Source organism: Oryzias latipes, chromosome 11 (genome assembly GCF_002234675.1).
Source record: "Oryzias latipes chromosome 11, ASM223467v1".
Taxonomy (NCBI): domain Eukaryota; kingdom Metazoa; phylum Chordata; class Actinopteri; order Beloniformes; family Adrianichthyidae; genus Oryzias; species Oryzias latipes.
The window spans coordinates 15,302,289-15,320,001 of record NC_019869.2 but is presented as its reverse complement, the minus strand read 5'-3'; the positions used below and the strand labels follow the sequence as shown (position 1 = coordinate 15,320,001).

Here is a 17,713-nt window from a genome sequence, read left to right as displayed (position 1 = left end):
AAAAAAGCCTCTTTGAGAGCTATACATTGAAGGATTAAAAAAGGTGGGAAGTCAAGACTCAATATATGTGGCTTTTACATAGAAAAACAAAATAATAACACTAACAGCTCATTAGAAAATATATAGAACTTCTCATCGATTCTTCCTAAAGATTTTCTGCCTAATTACAACACCTGGCATTCTGGGTAGTGTAATTAAAACACAAGAAGAACAGATTTGTTCGGCTGAAACAATCCGTGAAACTTTACTCTTTTACTATTTTTTTTAATATTTCAAGGCTGTAAGACTCCTTAATACAAGTTTTATAGTCATTGCTTGGACATGAACGTTTTCACACGTTTCTCTCTTGTTTAAACTTTCAGCGTTCAAACCTGCATAGAAAAATAAGTCCAGTATTAGACAATGAATAATGTAGATTTGGCAAACTTAATGCATTCTGAGTAAAAGACATGACAGGGAGGAGATTGATTGGCAATAGTCAACATCCATTGTCCTGTATTAAAAAGGGCCCTAGTGTCCTATTTTTTTTTCTTATCGTTTTAACTAGGGGTGGGAAAAATCAATTCAGTAATGTATCACAATATTTCATTTGGTGATATTTTTATCGATTTGAAATGCTGTCAGGATGATGTTTATTTAATTATTTATAAGCGTCCTTCAGCCTCTGACTCTTGTTTTCCACTTAAACCTCCAACCGCTAGTTGGCAGCACCACCCACTGAGCCTCTTTTAGCAGCAGCGTGGAAAACAACTAAAAGATCTCAGTGAGAAACAGCTCATTTTGTTGTTATGAGACATGCACTACTAAGTTTTTACTTAGGATGGGTACCGAACCAAAACTCTGTGCCATGTTGCTGCCAGTATCAGCTACATCTTTCGGCTCAGATAAGAACGAGTGAAGCAGTGCAGCTGCACAGCAGCTAATGCACAGAGCATCAGCAAGCGGGCCAAAGTTCTGCAGAACCTCACAGCAATAGATTCTAGTTGAGCGACCGGATGGATCAGAGTTATGTGTACAATGCTCTGAAAAAAGCCAACATCGTGGAAGGGTACAACTCAAAATGCAGGAAACTGAGCTTGGTGGCAGAATATGTTTTTGTTGCCCTTTTCCAACTTTTGACCCTCTAAAATCCTGTACATGCCCCTGACTATCAAGGACTCTTAAATACGTATTTTAACACTGAATGAATGGCCCTGGGAGAATTTCAGGCAGGCAGCTCATCAGTGCGTTGACATCTCCCAGCGGGCGGTTCAGGCAATTAACTCACCCGTTCCACTTTACGCTCTCTTCATCCATTTCCGCGAGCGCTGCGTTTGTCGCCCCACCCTCGTCCCGGCTTCCACCTGTGAGCTCCGTTAGGCGTAGTTTTATACCTGAAGTTTTCTATGGAAATCTTGTTTTATTGTATGTGAACTGAGCCTTATGCCAAACTAAAAGAAAATACGGATAATAAAGCATTCTCTAATAAAGCATGAGTTGTCTGACTGAAATTTAATTTTACTGGAACATAGACAGACAAAAATGTTCCATGTAAAGAAATTCCTAGCTGTGATTTTTCTTGTGATATCTTGTGATTATCATGGACTACTGGGCATTTTCACTGTTCCCTACTAAAAGAAGAAAAAAAAAGCATTTGCTGTTTCTTGATAAAAAAAAATATTATTAAAAAAATATAATTGATTAGGATAAAATGTTATATCTTGTTCCTCTGTTATATCTTGTTCCTCAGACAATGACTTTGAAGTCCTGATTGTGGTTTGGATTCTGAAACAAACAATATTATCTTAAATTTTTTAAGCAAACTACTTTTCCTTTAAAAAATTTGCAATGTCCAGAACTAACAAAATGTTCAATTTAGTTTCATAAATGAATGACATTTAATAATTTTAAACTATATTTTAGATTCCACTTGTTAAACAATAAAAATGTCTGTATCCTTTAACTCTTGTGCTATCTTAGATGACCCCACCCTTACATTGACGTGTTCTCCCTACCATGACAAAGGTGGATAAAGGTGGAAAGACTTCATGTAATCCATGGACACTAGTGAAGATCACAAATCATGGAAGAAAAAAGGTTCAACGCACTGTCTAGTGGGTCTAGATGACCCAACTCCCAATGTTAAAGTGCCTATGATAGCACAAGGGTTAAGTTCAGTGATATATATATTTAGCAACTTTCATAATCCTGTGAGGAACCTAATCCTTTTTTCCTCCTCTGACCCCTGTTATTCTGGTCATGCCAGAGCAGCAAACTCACCTCTTAATGTTGTTATGGTGACAGTCCGGTTAGGTCATCCCGGCTTCAAACATGAAACAGTTTAAAGATAACGCTGTTTTGTCCTCACGTACCCTCGATACATCTTTAAACACCTGCAAAGCTAAAGTACTCTAGATAATCACCAAAGCAAGTGTGGTTTGTAAAAATAAAAAGTAAGTATATATATGTATCCTTGCCTCAAAACAGACACCAAGACTGAAATGGTTACAGTATATGACAATTTATGTTTGACAAACATGTCAACTGATGTTTTTATTCAGTAATAATTCAAATCTCTGATTGACAGTTTAGCAGAAAGGCACTCTGAGGGTGGATTTAGATTGGAACAGTCTGTTGGTCCGGATCAAGTCCTGAAAATGCGCTTTTAGAAAGTCTGTATCAACGTCCGGTACTACACTTTTTACCCATATGGTAAAGACATGCTGCAAGGTTCTGAGTTTTCTCAGTCTGAATAGGCTCCGTGCTCGTAACCACTGGACAAAATCAGCCACCGTAGCCGGACATCACGTGATGTAAACAGAGTAGAAAGGTGAGCAACCAATGAGCCATAGAGAAACGTGAAGCAACAATGAGACACAGCAACTCAATGAAATTGGGTTCGATAGATGCAGGCTCAATAAACAACTTTTTACGTTATACATATTGCTTCTCACACTGTTTTCCTGACAATATATATGTCATAAATACTTATCAGTGTACCTTCAGACTGAGAAAACTCAGAGGGAACCGAAGCTCAGTCCAATGGAAACGAACCAAGACCATCTTGAAAGAAGGATCTGAGAACCAGGGTCCACTTGGGTGTGTTCAGATTGAAAACTCCCACAAACTTTCCAAATGTGTCCAGTATGAAAACATCCTGAGTGAAAGCAACATGAGAAAGAAGGGCGCAGAGGTCAATTACCCCAAGGTGTCGCATTCAATCAAAAACTTTGGACTTTTTTGCCCAGCTGTTTCTGGTTCTCTAAAACATTGCAGGGATTTTTTTGCCTATTCTTTTCTTTCATCTCCACTAACTTAGACAAATAAAATTAAGTCCAATTAATTTGCTTTTAACTGATTTTTGAGATCCTGGCTTTGTTGATTCTTACATGCATCTCATACACCACTGATCAATGAAAGAGCCTAAAAGCGGTTGCAGAACCTTTCAAGATGCCTTTAATTTTTCAGTCTTTTCTTCAATAATTCTTGCTGCTGTCGCTGTGTCTGTTTAATATAGTATTGTATAAAATATAGTTGCATAAAACTTTTGTGCCCAAGAAGCTAACCTTCGTACTTTCAGATTGAAGGACATTTGAAATAGGAGAAAAACTGGAGCTGAGTGTAGTTTGCCAAGTTACCACTGGGGTTTGTTACACAATTAAAATCTCATTCACTACAATGTTTAATTTACGAGAGAGTTTTAAGGGCCACCAAAAAAGTAAAATTACGAGATTTTAAGTCATTACTCTTACGAGAAAAAATCTCGTAAATTTATGAGATTTAAGTTGAAGTGAGTATACAGAGCAGCAAGTGAACGCTGCGCAAACACGCAGCAGAGCAGACCGACTACACTCAATTGAACAGGTGAGCTGAATTTTAATGATAACGTTCCACATGTCTGGAAGCTCATTTGTTTGATTTACGATTTATTCATGTTTTATTTATTGATGAGTGGTTTGCAGAATCTCTGCAGCCCTTTGATTAAGAAATCACCCTTTCTTTCTCCACCAAAGACAAGATCTTTATGTTTTATGTGATGCTTCCGTCTGTGGAGGTATCAATGTTCTTCTGCTAATATAACAGACACTTTTCATTCCTCTGTTTTGTTTTATGTTGAAATGGTACGTTTTATGTGGAGGAGGGGGTGTATGTGACACTGTTTACTTCCGCATAGGTGTTCGGATGACAGGTTCATGACGTAAGGTGACAGATGAACTTCAGGTTATGTGAATGAAAAGGAGAATAAAGGCTGCAGCGGTCCTCTACACCCAAACGTGTCTCTGAGCTCCTTATTTTACATATGAAACTCCGCTTTACTGACACCAGACCCCGCAAAGCCGGCTCCACTGAAAATAATCTGATTTTGAGTCGCCAAGAGGTTCAGAATCTCTTTGTTTTTAAAACCTATCCAGAAATAAAGCTTCACAAAAGGCTCCACAAATTTCATTTTCAAGCCAGGCTCTGATAAAAGGAAAACTTCTGGTTTTTTCCGTCCTTAAACTATGACTTTTTTTTCTCAAAATCTCGTAATTTAACAGTTATGACTTTCTTTCTCGTAAATTTACGACTTAAAAGTCGTAATTTAAAATTTTTTTTTTTAAAATGGCCTTAAAATTCTGTCGTACTAATAGCCGAAAATTAAAATAAAGACAATTAAAAACGAATCCCTTAAACAGTTTTCTTCTGTGTGACTTGATGAAACATGATGGCTTCTAAACTACCTAAATTGTGTTTATTTTTTAATGTGTCTCCAAGGAAAGATAGTATGTAGCCATAAATTTTTTTATTGTAATTAAATTTATGTTTTCATGGTTTAAAAAAATGTCTTGGTCGATACCCCCATGAAGGACTTGGTATCTGTGTCGAGATGAAGTTACCTTTTGCAGCAAACATATTAAGGCTCCTTACCACCTGTAGCGTGAAGGATAAAAGCAGCATTACTTCTCTCCATCTGTAATCTTTTTGCAAGGTAGCGCCATCTTCTGCTCAGAAGATACTATTGCATTAAGGGGCAAGTGAAGAGTCCTGTAGAGGCTTGAAGTTGAAATTCCAATTTTCCAATAATTTTTTTGTGTGTGTGAACATTTGTTTTCAAATAGTTACTGCTATGCATCCTTCAGACGACACAAACACATGAGACCTGAAGCCTCATTGTCAGGCTGAAAGGAACAGAAAAGAAATTATATTTTGACATAAAGGCAAGAAAAAAAACATTTCATAATGATACTACTGAAAATATTAAAGTAAAGAATGTGTTTTTGCCATTGGTATGTACTTCCTTTTCTCTCTTTCCCATCTAGTTTTGTGTCTTTGTGTGTCTCTGACCACTTGACTTTCTTTCATGCACACACAACACTTATCACAATGCCGGGCACATCTGACTGCGGTATTCTCTCTTTCTCGGGCAGCAGGAGGACCAACGACCCTCTAAATCCAAGAGTGGATGAAGCACAGACAAAACGCAAAATGGCAAAAGCAGTGATTGAGACTTTATATTTGTAAACCTGAATTAATGTCTATCAATATCAGTTGTCACCAAATAAAAAAAACAAAAATCTGTATATTTTCACACTTAAGGTGAAATCTAACACCAGCGACATGGAAAAAAGGGGGAGAAAAAGCTCAGTGATTTTAATTGAACTAGTTATTATTCAAGATTTTGACAGATTTCCCTTCTGGCTGGTAATGTGGGTTTACCTTTTCTAAATAAGTAAATATTAAGGTTTACTCATTTTACTCAACTGTCCTTGTCTTGTTTCACAGCAAAGATACCTCCATGTGTACATCTTCAAGTGCTCTCTACTGTAGAAAAGAGATCTGGTCTGCAGTTTAGTGGAAAAACAACTCAAAATACCAGATATCAGCACATTCAGTTTGCCAGAATATTTAGGAAAGTATTCATACACTGTATTGAGAAACACAGAGTAATGTGCAATACTATATTTACATGCATTAGTGTCGTGTTGCTTGTAAAAGCAGGCATACATGCTAGAAAAAGGCCCTGTGGACGCAACAAGATGACCACTGGACTGGATCGGGTTTTGCACTGTCTGCACAGCAGAGCCGTATCTGGTTTTTACTGTCGCGTGGAATGGATCTCACGGCCCTGAAATCTGACCTCCCGGGCCCAACACCGCTCAGCTGAGGTGTTAAACCTGCAATTGACTCTTCAGTTAGCGCAGTCAGAGTGGGAGCACCACAACGAGGGTTGAGCTAAAGTGCCCCCCACCCCTGGCTCTTTCCTCTCAGTTGACTTTAATGTCATTAACAGGTGGAGGTCAAAAATAGACAGAGTAGGCACATGCACAAATACACATGCCCTGTTGGTGACAGAGTTAGTGTGAGTGATCTTAAGTTTTTATTTTAATAGTAAACTCATTAAGCACAATTGTTTAAATTAGAATAAGCAAACTTGTTTATGGAACACACACACATTCTTTTCTTCCGTAACCTGTGAGGGCCTACATTTACATAGTACGATCGGAACTCCATCATTCCAGCTATAACCATCATGATTAAGTGTTTAAACTTCACTTAGTTCTTACCATTTATTCTTACCACTGTTTGTCAGAGTTTTTTTTTTAAGTGATTAAAAAGTCCTCACGACAATGAATGTCTCCACAGTGCTGTTTGCACCAACAGGGTCAGATCCCACAAACATAAAGACATGAACACACAATTCCCCTCTTTTTTTTCTTTCCAAAACAGACACAAGGCCTGCAAACTCAAAGAAAAACCTAGAAATGTGTGCTTTACTTCTCTGTAGATGGACAACACCCATACAGACACACACACACCCCCACCACCATTACCAAACAGCTCCAAACGGAGCCAACTCTAACATCCACCCCCTTTCCGCCCCCTCCACCCCCTTACTCTCCACTCCACAGCTCACTCCCTCTCCCCTACTCGCCTCACCTCGACCTCCGTCACTTCGAGCAGATCCACAAACACAACAACCAGGTCAGCAACTTGTTAATGTCATTGTTGTGATGTTTGTCAAGTTGCAGCGAGCTTTGTGGGGCACGCATGGAGTGCTAAAGAGAGAAAACATAAAACGAAACCAATGCCTCAGGTTTTTTTTTTTTTTTTTTTTCCTTTGGCAGCTGAACTGTGTGTTGGTAGGGGGTTGTTGAGGAAACCAAGCTCAGCTAGGATGAAATAAGCTGAACTGACTACTTCAGTGAGTTTTGGAAGTTGAGGACTTTTTGTGTTTTTGGGCAGTTTAGAGACAGTAAGAAAGGTTTTACAGGCTCCACGTTTTGATGCTAAGCCTCTTTGGGGTGTTTTTTAGTGGCATTTTCATGCTTCTTTTCCAAAGTTCCCAACTGACAGCCTTAAAAGAAGTCTGTGTATGAGTAGGGACAACAAAATATATCACTTGTGAAAAACCTTATGCCATGAAACGTTTCTTATAAAGCTCCAAAAAACAGCACCAACACCATTTTTATTTTCTTGATGATTGCCTTTGTTGCATTTTTCAAAATTCCACAATATTTTTATGTGTTGTTCACTATGTTTTGGATTTTTATGCTAAATTTTCTGAGTGTAATATTTAAGCAGGAAACGATTGTTGACACATTTATTCCCACATCACTTTTGCTCTGGATCGGTTTTCTTGTGCAGCAACATAGTTTTTTAGTGGTAAAATGATGCAACCTAGTCTAACTAACTCAAGAAGTTAGAATGTGGATTTCACAAAATCCGAAACTGTTTTCCCTCACATGAAATGATTACTGATGGTTATTTGAGACACAGTAGTAAATCAGAGCTAGAAAGGTGTTGACATGTTGATCTTTAAGACAGATGTTTACACTGGGCATGTGACGTGGGTTCGAAAACCCACTGAAAACGCGTTTTTGAATGCACTTTTAACAAATGGTGTTCACATTGGACTGCTACCCGATACTAGCGCATGTCTGCCACTTACAGTTGGAAGAGGTACAGTTGTGGAAGTGATGAAAATCTCACGAATCTTGCTTCAAGCTAAATCTGTCACAGCTGTATTCCAACATATGAAAAATTTGGTATCAAATAATTCCATCAAGGCACAAACCCTAATTATTAATTTCTGCTCCATTATCAATTTACCTTCTGGAAATTAAAAGAGATGCCATCCATTCATCACTACCAAATCCAACTCCCTATAACTGGTCAAAATTCCACCTGGTTTAACTTGCAACGTGGCTTAATTGGCTATGTGTTTTGTATGCAGAGCCCCAAAATGTTCGTGTTACTTCCGTAGCGATGCATGCACATGAGGGTTGTGAATGCAAAAAAGTGTGAAAAAGTGTGCAGTGTAGACTTCTCATTGCAGCAGGTCGCTTGAACCTGCGTTGCTGAAGGTGCTATAAATGTAGAATCACAGTTGTGGTATTTTCTGATTTTTCTTCCAAAAAAGTTATTGTGCTATTCAGTGACATTTGCTATGCTATTTAAAAAACAAAACACATTCAAATTTTATTAGTTTGATAGGCACATTGCAATTTCATCTTCTCAGACAGCAGAAGAAATATAAATTTTAGGCAAAGCTTTGCAATTTTATATTAGTTTTTTGAATAGTGCAGTACTGTGAAAAGATATTTCTCTCCTTAAATGTTTTTACATCACTTGTCTGGAATAAATGATCTAAAATAGACAAAACCACGGTGCTGATGGGGCACATTCTAAGTAAGAAATGACACAATCAACTTTCATGTTGAGTTTGCTTACCAAGAACACACAAGGCAACAAGTTTTTTGATGTTGACTTAAATTCTTGCTAAAGTACCTGAGGTTTAACTCAGACTTGTGACAAGAGATGGTTTAAACTTTACTTTAAGTATTTTACTTTCACTTTTAAATCTAATGTAGCTACATTAGATTTTGTTTTATTTTGAAAGTTTCCTGTGAAAGTTTTTGTGCCTTTTTAAAGCCCTTTATATAAACTTTTTAAATAGAAGGTATTATGTAAAGAAAGCTAACTTGGCTTTGTGGCCCAAAACCCAAGTTTGACTATTTCTCTGGAAGACGTGACTTGGCCTTAATTGTGTTTGATTTGACTATGAAATAAAATTTAACTATAATATTTGAGCAATCCTTTTAACATTTGACTTAAGATCAGACCTGGCTCTTTCATACTTGTGTAACACAACTTTGATCTGGAACCAGAATCTTCAGGTTTCACTGAATATTTCCTTAAAGATGTAAAGAGTTCCTCGGACATGGAATTGAATAATTTACCCCAGACCAGCACGTCTAACTACACGACTCAAGTCAAAATTTAAACCTGACCTGAGGACCTGTGACTAAAAAAGTAAACTGGGTTTACCCCATCAAGACTCAAGGCTTGTCTCAACTCGTGCTAAATATTGATTCTTTATTAAGATCATAGATTGTTTGGTTGAAAAGTGAGAAATTAGTTTCAGGGGTACTTGAAACATTTCAAGTCACAATTGTGACCAAAGATGTAAAGAATTGGTCCAAAGACTTGGACCAGGTTTCCTCCTTATTCATGACTTGAACATGACTTGTAACCAGATATGAGACTTCCCTTATACTAACAGAAAATAACTTGTAATGAATGGAAGTCCATGTATTTTTGTTTTTGATTTCACAAATTGTTAAATAATAACTTTGGTGTTGTAATTTTCATTTGTCCATGATGTATAAAAAAATTAATTAATACATTTTGATAAACATTCCTGGAGACAATTGATAAATATGGTATTTTTTGGTCTTTATTTTAGTATCTTCACATAATTATTTTATAGCTAGTTATCTTGCTTGCAAAACAAGCTCTCTTGTTGCAAAGGGCCGTCTCAATGGGATGTCTTTCATTTTTGCTAACAAGACGTGGCGTGAACCCGGGATTACAAGTCTGTTGTCACTCTGTCTGAGAGGAGCACAGCAGCTGTTTCATTCACAGTCAAGATTTAACTCACCCTCGCTGCATCTGTGCATCCCCTTCAAATACAGAGGCTCTCTGATCACATCATTGTTTATGACTTGAACCTGACAAGAGCTGCGGCCTCTGAGAATAGAAAGCAACACCTGATTCCAACTCACAGTTTTATGCGTGCAGTCACATACCATCTTAAAATAGAAGTCTAAACAAAGGCCATCATGTTAAGTGTTTTTAAGGCTGCCCTTTGGACCTGAAATTCCTGCTCATTGATTAAATATATAAAAATTTTGAAATGAAAACAACTGAAAGTTTTATTGTTGAAAACTGCAAACTACTGTAAACAAACGAATACAACATTTTTACAACTTGTAAAGAATACCACCATTTAATAAATGTCTTATTTGTGAGGTTTTCATTTGACCAAAATAAGTCGCAAAACTAAACCCTTAAAAAAGACACAGATAAGTGCATTTTTTTTATGGTTACCAAGGCATTCATCTAAAACTTAACACATGCCATACTGTATATGCATGTATGGCAACATCTTAGAAAAAGAAGATTTTTTTTCCTTTTCTGTCTGTTACTGTAGGTAGAATAATTACTGCTGCATGACCTGCATCAATGAAGCTTATGCAGGTTGTCATTAAACAAACAAACAAACAAAAAAAAAGCATCAATGTTAATGGAAGCAGCCATGTTGTTCACTGGTCTGTGGTTGTGTTCTCTACTGATTTTTTTTTTTACTATGATTTGGAGCAATGTCATTTTTGTAATTTATTTTATAATAATGAATTTTTTTCTGTCTAATCTGCAGATGTTTGCTTACTTAACATTTTTTCACAAAACTCTCAAGTTTTGCTTCTTAAAAAACAAAAAACAAAAAAAAACATTACATTTTCTAACTGTTGCCTTTGCTTTTTTTCTTCACAGCTTTGCAGAAGAGTCCCCCCCCAGCTCTTCAATGAAGTGTTTGTTTTTTCTTTCATGATAATGAATTGGTCTGTAGGAATTTTTTTCTACCATACTCCATTTTTTATGAAACAGTTTTTAAAGGAAAGCCAGAATCCCACCTTGATCTTTCTTGTTTAGTTTTGCAGACATTATTTTTTGCCGCAAAGACAAGCTGTGGATTTAATTTTTCATCAAATTTCATTTATTGGCCCTTTAGCGGATAAAATAATAGACTGATGTTGTTTGATGCTGACTGACTGAATAAGGAACACAATTTGTCTCCTTTCCTTCCTGTATACTTTCAGTGACTTAAATTCCATCAGAGCAATCATCTGTCATTAAATTGCTTTGACACACAACATGTGGTCAACCTTTATTGTGAGTGATGAAGAAGGCCGAATGGTGGCCCCGGGGGCGGCGGGGACAGCTGGAGGGTTAGCAGGAGGAGGACCGGCGTCGGGTGCAGGAGGTTTGACCAGCTTGATGGGGGGTCGCAGCACTTTTGGTGGAAAGCGCCGCAGGACAACGTCTATGGGACATGGCATGAGTGAGGCTCAGGAGGGAAAGGTGATTAGTCTTGCATTGCATCGTCTTGTATTGCAAACATTTCTGAAACTTTTTTCTGAGAACTATTATCCTTAAATGGAGAAACTTCTGGATGAGCTGACCAAACTTCCTCCAAGAACGCAACCAGGATTTATCCAGGATCATCAGGATCTGGACAACCTGTTGCAACTGATTGAACAACAAATTCAAGTCTCTGCAAGGAAATTCTGATGAAGTGCTGCCAGCAAGAGCTCAAACTTTAACAGCAGTTAGTAATACAAACACATCAGAGTCCACCCTACCAAGAAATCAACATAAAGGGGGGAATCTAGACTCTGATTGTGGTTCTGATGGATTCAAAATGTTAACATGTATTCCAAATAAACACATAGTTGCCTGTTTTTAAGCATTTTTATTGTATTGGAATCCATCACATTTTTCTCATTGGATAAATCCAATATTTGGTTTCTCTGCAGATCAAGTTGGCGTTCTTCGTGGCCATTGTGGGCGTCGTCCTAACTGTTCTTGGTGTCGGGACAGAGTTCTGGGTGGAGCTGGCACCCTCAAAGAGTTTCTACAACAATCAGGTGAACGTGAACTCTCTGCTTTTCGAACATGTTTTTTTGATTGAACCACGGGTGTCGGATTATTTTTGGTGTGCTTCTAAAGCAGGCGTCGGGAACCTTTTTGGCCGAGAGAGCCATAAACGCCACATATTTTTAAATGTAATTTCAAAAGAGCCATACAATAATGAAGCGTCCCTTTCCCACACTGAGGCACGGAGACTTAACCTCCTTTAAGGTTCTTTATTCTGGTTACTGTAGACTGTAACCAACGCCGTACAACTATTTCGGCAACTCCTCAATCTGTCCCGCCGAGAGCGCTCCTCCCAATTTTTAATTCCCTCACTGCAGCAACAGCCCTCCTATTTCCCTTATTCGGCCCATAGATGAACCCCATTGGTCCAAACTCCCCAACGACAGGCTGAGCTACAGAACTGAGGGCCAATCAGATCTTTGCATAATGTGTTCAATGAACTCCGGAACTTAGAATCCCACCTAACAGCCACCCAGTCCAACTCAATCCGCTACAATATGTTTAAAAGTAAAAATACAAGTGAATGAGTGCATTTGATATAATTTTAACACTTTTAAAGAAGAATACATATGTGGATTCTTTTAAATAACATTATTATGCTGGTGCTGATAAATGATGAGTATTTATTACCATTATTATGACTTCTGGTGCTGCATGGTTTTACTGATGGTCTAGTCTGGTTGATACTTGGTGAGTTTAAGCTTCATGCAGGCGTTGAGACTTCCATCCGTTTGATGTGATTGTAGGTTGGTGTGAATGTTCTTTAGATTTGAGAAAGATTGCTCACATGAATACGTGGAGCCAAACACACACTCACACGCTGCAGTATGTGACGGGCTGCGTGTTTTAAGTTATGACAATCCGTGCACCTTGCTGCCTGTGTCCACTACCTCCCCCCTTTCTTCCTCACACATCCCGTCCCTCCAGCTGCGCGCTCTTTCTAAGAGACGGGAGCGTGCAGTTGCAGGGACGTCATTTCACAGTTTTCAGGCTATTAAAAACTCTGTGATATAATAGATAATAGTAAACTGATTGCTGGCGCAGATTTTTTTCTCTCCAAACACTGCTACTACTGTGCGCCTGAGAAGGACTGGTCTACTGAAAAAAAGATTTTAAAATTAAAGATTTGTCTGCGAGCTAGATGTGACCATCAAAAGAGCCATATATGGCTCGCGAGCCATAGGTTCCCGACCCCTGTTCTTCAGCAAGGAATCGGTTTCCTGAACCTTTTCCTCTTGGACCTTTGCTTTGCAGTCCTGTTTAACTGCTCACTTGGGCCTGTGGAAGGGCTGCACCAAGACCCTGTGGGTAGCTGACATTGACCCAGAACGAGAGAGCTGCGGACCCGCTGAGCTGCCGGGAGGTGACGGAAGTCTCACTGACTGCTTGGCTGGATTTGTGTCTGTTATGTCTGCTGACTGATCTGTTGCAGGTTTGAAAGTGTGATTGAGAGTTACAGTGGATGACTGGACATGTGTCAAGCGTACAAGCTTGGACAGCTGTGGTTGAGAAAGTGAGTGGTAGAGAAACAGTTTGACTGGTTGGAACAGCCAATTTTAATCTGTTTTATATTTCTATTTTTAAAAGATGAAAACAAAAAAAAAAGAAAGGTTCTAACACATCGTATTGAAGTCAGCATTTAAACCCTGAAAGGTAAAACTGATCAGAGGACTAGCGCTTCAGGAGCACATAGCACTTCTTTTGTTGGAGAAAAAAATATGTTTTCTAAGTAAAAATTGGGTATAAAGAGCCAATGAGACCCACTCCCATGAAAATTGTGTTTTGGTGTTTTTAACATGTTCACGCGGGATTTTTCTCATGATGGCGGACATAATATATAAAACAATTAAGCTTAAAGTTGCATTTTTGAGTATTTCTTCATAAAAATCATTATGAATCAGGATTAGATAAAAAAATGCAGTTGGAAAAAGCCTGTAGATGGTGGGCCGGTGGGCCACATGCTCCTTATCTGGTCCAGTCATGCAACCACTTATAGACAACTAGATCCATGTGTGCTACGTTTTCCACATCCGAGATGGCATTTGGCTCAATACTGTACAGCTGGTTAGCTCCAATATTGCCCGTCCGTTTTTGCTAGCAGGAGAGAGTGAAGCCAAAGGGATGGTAGAAAATGGGGACAGGCTTACCACCAACTTGTAGGTGAATTTCTGATAAACTATTACCATTCTGCAGAATGTCAGAGAAAACTAAACATTTTGGCAAAAAAATCCACAATCATAATTAAAAGACCACTGGGAACGTTTTTACAATAGATCAAAAGATGATTGGAGTGAGGCTTTAAAAAGAAAAGATCACAGGGATTGTTGTTAAAAATGGGACAAAACTACAGATTTTACTTGAGCTGAGAAAACAAAATGTGCCACATTTTCAAATATGGTGTTTTCTTTTAATTATTTTGCTGCATGTGGCAAATTCCATACACTATAATAACCTAAATGTGCATTTATCTGGAACTTGGACCAGGTTTGTGTGGAGAAGCCTGAGCTGCTCTGCTAAAATAAACGGGAGAAAAATCAGCTCCTATCCCACAAATCAGGATTGACGTGTGCACATGTTCCTAGCTGGTGTTTGCAAATGAGGGAACAAACTAATGGAGGTGTCACAATCCATTTGACTGCTTTACCGTATTACTGAAAGGCATGGGGGACAGCTAAAATGAACAGGAAGCTGTGCCCCCTTTGAGCTTGTGTTTGACATTGTGAATGTTTGATGGAGAACAAGAAAGGCTTTTTGAGTCTGACAAATGTGACTCCATGAATTTCAATAAGACTGTGCAGATTAAGAGAGCTCCCTCCTCTATTTTTCTTCTTCTGCAGAATCAAACTGCACCTACTTTAAGTTTTTCACCACAGGAGAGAACGCTGTGATGTTTCAGAAGACAACACAGAGGAGTGAGTCATGCCACTCTTTTGGTTCTCCCGGCCGCAGCCGCTGCACCAACCCCACCCACCCACTGATTTTTTTTGATCATCCTCCTTCCTCCTCAGTGTACCCCTCCTTCTGCACGCTGTTGCTTACAGTCCTCTTTTCCCCTTCCCATTGTTCATCCCTCTCTTTTTTTCTCTGTGACCTCCCCCCTGCGCCGTTTCAGCCTGTCTACTTCGAATGTATTCCTCCCACGCTGCGTTCAAGTGTTTCTGAGCTGCTGTCTAACCTCTCCCTCCGCTCGCAGCTTCATGTTAACATGCTGCACACTCACTGGAGCTATGCGAGGCAATAAAGTGAAAAGCAGACACTAATGCTGTCCTTGTCTCTTGATCAGATCTAAATGTAGCGGCAGCAATGCTGTCCCTGTTCAGTCTGTTCCTGATGGTGATGGGGACCATATGCATCGGCATGGCTCTCAGTAAGGAGATCCTGTTCTTCCTTAAGCCCGCGTCTATCTGCTTTATTCTGTCAGGTGAGTAAAAGCAGCCGCTAAGGAAATCTTTGAAATCGGAGAGTTGCTTATGTGCCCCCTCCCCGCCTCGTCTGGGCCCTCCTCTAGGGGTTCTGGTGCTCCTGGCCATTGTCGTCTTCCACCAGTCCATCCTGGCGTTCCTGGCCAGTGATCACACCGTTCCTCTTCACCACGAGCTGTCCTGGTCCGTGTCATGTATCGGCTGTGCTGGAGCCATTCTCATTGTGGGCGGCGTTTTCTTCCTGCTGCTGGCTTTGCCCTGCAGCCCCTGGCAGAGGTGTTTCCCACACAAGGACAGTGGCAGCTAGAAATGGGGAAAACAGTTCTAGCTGCAGAGGATTCTAGGAGCAGAGGATCTGCTAAATGTTTTCCAGACTGGTTTTTGCAGAGTTCAACTTCTCTGTTGACCCTAGAGGAACTGATAAGTATTTCTCTGAACCATTGTAGCTGCAGCCCTGCATTTGCCCCCTATTCTCATTTTTTATATCAAAAAGTGCCTTGCTACCTTAATAAAAATGAAAATTTCTGTCCCACTTTAGTAATTACATACAGAACAAATCCCAGAGATTAAAACAAATGTTTTTTATGTTTACTTTATTTATAAAGAGGGAAATAAAGCTGTTGAAACCAGACTGGGTCTTTGTGAAAAAGTTATTGCCCCTTTGCTGAATCTTCAAAGAAGAGTCACTTAATCAATCAAACCTTATCTCTGTCAGGCCTGTAGAAACAAGAAATCTCTTCAACAGAAGGTGTCTAAAAACTTCAAAAACAAAGTACCTGGCATGTCACAGAGGCATTTCAGCGGCTTTATGACTCCATAGAACCAGTTTAATTGTTTTCCTCAAATGGAGAAAACCTGGAACAGTGGAGAACCTTCGGGGTGACCAACCAACTCAAACGACTCCAGGAACACAACAAGACTCTTCCAGGAAGTCATAAAAGAGGCAGAACATGGAAAGAATAGCAGGACTCACCCGAGTCAGTGAAAGCTGGGGTTCAGGATTCAATGAGAAGAAAGAGACTTGGAAAAAACAAAAACCATAGGGAGTTCTAGAGCAAGGAATCTGCTGAGCAGAAAAAAATTAAACTCTTTTTTTCTATTTTAAAGTGTGATGCTCCTGATCCCTTTTTTCAGCTCCCGCTGTTACTTCTTTATGGTTATTATTTTTGGCCAACAAATTTACCTGAAAATATACATAAAAGTAAACAATTGGATTAGTAAAAAATCTTTGAACTCAAAGTTGACGCTACATGGAAGTTTTAGCCCCAAACAATGAAAAAAAATGAGATATTTACTGTGTGTTTAATATCTTTACGGGGAAATCTTTGTCAAATCAAACCAAATCAACCCAAAGTTACTTTTTTTTCCTGGAAGTAACTGTCTTTGCCTGTGAAATTATAATTAGTGAAATCAATACAACACCCATATACTCAGTAAAGTGCAGCCAACATATTTTTAGACCTTCTAAGACACCAAATTAAATGTTAATTTAAAAACTAATAATTAAAAAAAATGCTTAAGCTGCCATTGACTTAGCAATTAGAGAGTATTTTTTATTGTAATTTGTCATGAGTGACTCCTGTTCTTGTCCCACGATTCTACTGATGATTTTATTGATGTTTTTAAATTGTGAAATGATTACTAAGTGAACAAAACCATGCGCCTATGTTGAATAAAAGGATGGATTCAATGAAACATTTATAAAAAGCTACAAGGATGGGTTGATGGATTTGGAGTTTCTGAGGGAAAAAAAGGAATGTTGCTGGCATTTACCTGACATGTTCAATGTTAAACTGAAATGTGAGTGGAATTGTTCTGTTATTTTGTAGATATTAACAGAGTGTGCGTGATGGAGCGTCTATGGTGGAAACAGATGGTCTTACAGTTTTTCTCAGTCGCTTTAGTACAATTCTCAGATCAGAATGAAATTCCCAAAACTATTTGTTCAATCTTCACATCATGATGTCACTTTTGCACATCATATAAGCAGTTTCTCACTTCTTTGAACAAGTTGCAATTCCTTTGGTACATCAATGCAAATGATTATGTACAATTCTATGCTCTTTTCTTGTCAATCAATTGTTTATGTCATGTTGATCAAAATGTATTATATAGTTCACTGTGCAATAGTCTTACTCCTCAAAACACCTAGTCACTAGTTCATCGTATAAGTCATTAACTGCAAAATGGTTGACCAAGTTGTCAAAATGTGACAAACATATTTCGCTGCATTGCAAGAGAGGATATTTGCTGTGATGTGGATGAGAATTTGTGGCCTAACATACAGGAAGGACAAGAGGTGTAGGAAGACCTCACCAATTCCTACTGCACTG

General features: G+C 38.7%; 1 protein-coding gene across 3 annotated transcripts; it reads left to right on the top strand.

The window, feature by feature from the left end:
- The first annotated feature begins 6,845 nt into the window (after positions 1-6,845).
- LOC101163670 (voltage-dependent calcium channel gamma-6 subunit) lies at positions 6,846-16,011 on the top strand. Of its 3 annotated transcripts, none has more exons than XM_011480973.3 (8): positions 6,846-6,942; positions 10,795-10,862; positions 11,121-11,382; positions 11,838-11,948; positions 13,213-13,321; positions 14,796-14,870; positions 15,242-15,379; positions 15,467-16,011. In XM_011480973.3, exons 3-8 carry the CDS (start codon positions 11,176-11,178, stop codon positions 15,685-15,687), a joined length of 861 nt encoding a protein of 286 aa, XP_011479275.1. In that variant the 5' UTR covers positions 6,846-6,942; positions 10,795-10,862; positions 11,121-11,175; the 3' UTR covers positions 15,688-16,011. The 3 variants fall into 3 exon arrangements, with proteins under 3 accessions (XP_011479275.1, XP_004074096.1, XP_020562816.1); XM_020707157.2 differs by having other exon boundaries at positions 6,847-6,942; positions 10,795-10,832; XM_004074048.4 differs by having other exon boundaries at positions 10,795-11,382.
- Positions 16,012-17,713: the final 1,702 nt, after the last annotated feature.